Below are 3,225 nucleotides of genomic sequence, written 5' to 3'. Positions count from 1 at the left end.
TCTCTAGTTATTTGTATGTGTCCGTATAGTTGCGCTTTGTGTATACCACACCACACTATCCACAGTATGCTTGCTTCACACCCCCGGGTTTATTGTATTCTATATTCGATTCGATTCGGTTGTTTGTTCTTGATTTTTCTTTTGTTGTTGTCTCTTTATTATTCTCTTTGTTGTGTTTGTATGTTTTACGTTTATGCATCATTTTAACTTATTCATGGGCAGTGAGTGGTAAGAATAGAAAGAGGCCCTTTATGTGTTGTTTAATCATTCGTTTTGCTTTTTGCTGACACTTGTTTTATTCACTACGTTGCTCATTGCTACAGTTTAGTTTCTGTTTTATTCTGGGTTCACTACGTTTATCTCTCTTGCCGGTTCGTGTTGTTTTTTTTTCAGACGCGCAGACATTTCAATGTTGCATCGTATTCCCCAAAACGACACTTTTCACGTGCGCTTTACTATACTACGCTGCGGGCTCGCTAATCAGTTGCTGACGAGCAGTTTTATCATCATCAAATGGGAATTGAATGGGTTTTTCTGTTTGGTTTTGTTCTTCGCCTCGCTACATTGCTGAAAACGGTCGGTGTCCAGGGATTTCTGTTCCTGTTTGAAGCGTCTTGAATCAATGGAAATGAACAGTTAATGTGCAATACGATCCGCTCCGATCCGCATCAGCGGTGATGCATGATCACGTTGCGTCCACCCATCGAGCTAGTACTATTAATTGCAAACTATTTCGGCTTGAGAAGCGAATCGATAGTGACGCGTGCAACTTCGGAGCCAGAGATCAGATACTACCTTGCGGAAGGATGAAGGGACATATGAAGTGCGCTCTAAGCAGCCAAAGCAATTGCCCTCCCCATGTTCCGTCCCTCATCGAGGGATGGAGTCAATAGATCGGAACCATCGGATCGTTCTCGTCGCCATCGGCAGCAACAGCAGGAGTAGATGCCAGCCGATTCGTTGCCAGCTCAACACTGGCCCGATGATAGCGATGAGTCTCCTATTTCGCGTGTGTAGTACGTCCTGTAACTAATGCCTCTATAAAATCGTGTTTCCCACAAATCGCTCAACTAATACATGCAAAACGTATAAAATACTTAACCGAATGATTCATGCATATTGCTCCACAACGCTCGTCTACAATGTGTTACGCTCTGGGTGTCGCGGGCCGCCCTCTTGCTTCTTGTGTTGATTTTCGCTAATCAATGGTTTCGCTCTGACCCAACTGTGCCGCAGTGTTGTTTATGTTGCACCCATGGATAAACAGCACCGACGGTTGTTTCCTAAACGCTAGCGTCAACTTATTTGACCCCCTGCTGCCGTACACTCTCTTCCCCGTGCCTGTTCGCTCGATAGCTGGTTCACGCTCGAAAACGCGTTTGAAATGTGCCCAAAGCGTTGCCCGCTTAATCGATCATCAGCTCAAAGTGGACGGACCCTCTTCGCTCCGAGCGGTCGTACATGATGTTGCGGGCCCAGGCTTTGCACTCGATGTTGATGAGTACGCCATCTGCAACGTGAACGAGAGAGAAACGAAGAAGTTAGAGAAATTACAATCAAACAACGAAAACCACCAAGATGTGTAAATTTTGAACACTTTTTGTGAATGTTTACTATTAATATAGATTCAAGCATTTTTCGACGTAGCACCATACCAACATTCCGAGCGTTACGAATAAGGATCGCAGCCAACTTTAATATGCCGAGTTGGCACACATCGCGTACCGAAAGGGTCAACGAACGATGGTAAGGATATTTCGATCCCAACACCCAAAAAAACATCGGAGGTCAGTCCGTTTTAAGTAAGAAAGAACCAACCAAACAGGTATAGCTTTCATTCATCTTTTTTTAAGAGCGACGTTTCGTTCCTCTGTTACACGCAGTTATGTAACCGAACCTTGCGTGTTGGCCGTGATCCTGAAAAGTGAAAGGCCATTCCAATTTCTTCAGTTCTCCCAACAGAAACCGGTTTCACTATAGGCGATGCATCCTCTCCGACCGCATTACGGTATCTGTAGCAAATTCCAAAAATATGCACATGGGCAGAGGTGCCGGCATGCGTTTTTTGTGTTCTTCCTTTCCTTCCGGAACCAGTTTTTATTGTGGCAGCCAGGTACAAAAGTGCCATTGCCGAAAAAGCTGTAGTCAGTTGTTTATGAACCAAGTGAAGCGCAACACCCATTAGGATGAGCCGGTTTGCATTGCGGTCGTTACTGTTGCTGATGTGTGCTTATGTTACAAGTGCGAATATCATTACATTTGGGACACCCGATGCTACCCTGGACATATGTTTCAAAAAACGGATTTTGAAAGGCATAAGGAATCCTGTTACTGTTTCGTTCGATAATGTAAGTATAATCATTGCACTACACGATACTGACGCCGGAATCTCAATCAGTTCGTCCCATCTTTTGCAGTCCCTACCCAACGCAATACGGTACATAAGTGTAGAGGCTCCGTCACATCGATACGGCAGCGAAGTGCAGGCGAAACTTGTACAAGGTGGTATTGGTGAACAATTTGTTTCGATCGGGCTGAAAGATGTGCAGCGATCATTCATAATAGGAAGCAACGTAGATATTACAATTAAATGTTCACCATCAGCAACAACAGCATCTCAAACTTCCTCAACAATGTCCAGCAGCTCTACATCTCAAATGACATCAACAACGACATCCTCGCCAAATACTATGTCCTCCTCCACAGTGTCCTCTAGTACTATGTCTGGAAGTTCTAGTTCTTCAACAATGCAATCGAGCAGTTCATCAACTATTTCCTCCTCGTCGTCTTCTATGCCGATGTCCTCGAGCACTGAATCAACTGTTCCTACTTCAACAACAACCGGTTCTACGACAATGCAATCGAGCAGTGCATCAACTTTTTCCTCCTCGTCGTCTTCTATACCGATGTCCTCGAGCACTGAATCAACTGCTCCTACTTCAACAACAACCGCTTCTTCAACAATGCAATCGGGCAGTGCATCAACTATTTCCTCCTCGTCGTCTTCTACACCGATGTCCTCGAGCACTGAATCAACTGTTCCTACTTCAACAACAACCGCTTCTACGACAATGCAATCGAGCAGTGCATCAACTATTTCCTCCTCGTCGTCTTCTACACCGATGTCCTCGAGCACTGAATCAACTGTTCCTACTTCAACAACAACCGCTTCTTCAACAATGCAATCGAGCAGTGCATCTACTATTTCCTCCTCGTCGTCTTCTA

The 3,225-nt window shown here is 44.8% G+C and overlaps 1 protein-coding gene across 3 annotated transcripts in view; it reads right to left on the bottom strand.

Annotated features, from left to right (window-relative positions):
• Nucleotides 1–323: 323 nt before the first annotated feature.
• Nucleotides 324–3,225, bottom strand: part of LOC131212142 (sodium/potassium-transporting ATPase subunit beta-2) — a 19,089-nt gene continuing 16,187 nt past the window's right edge. For all 3 annotated transcript variants that reach the window (XM_058205892.1, XM_058205893.1, XM_058205894.1), the window contains exon 8: nt 324–1,510. In XM_058205892.1, coding sequence (XP_058061875.1) covers nt 1,407–1,510 — 104 coding nt within the window. In that variant the 3' untranslated portion in view covers nt 324–1,406. The remainder of the gene's footprint in view (nt 1,511–3,225) is intronic.

Source organism: Anopheles bellator, chromosome 2 (genome assembly GCF_943735745.2).
Source record: "Anopheles bellator chromosome 2, idAnoBellAS_SP24_06.2, whole genome shotgun sequence".
In the NCBI taxonomy this organism is placed as follows: domain Eukaryota; kingdom Metazoa; phylum Arthropoda; class Insecta; order Diptera; family Culicidae; genus Anopheles; species Anopheles bellator.
The sequence above is the reverse complement of the archived record's forward strand: the minus strand, read 5'-3'. Positions and strand labels throughout refer to the sequence as shown.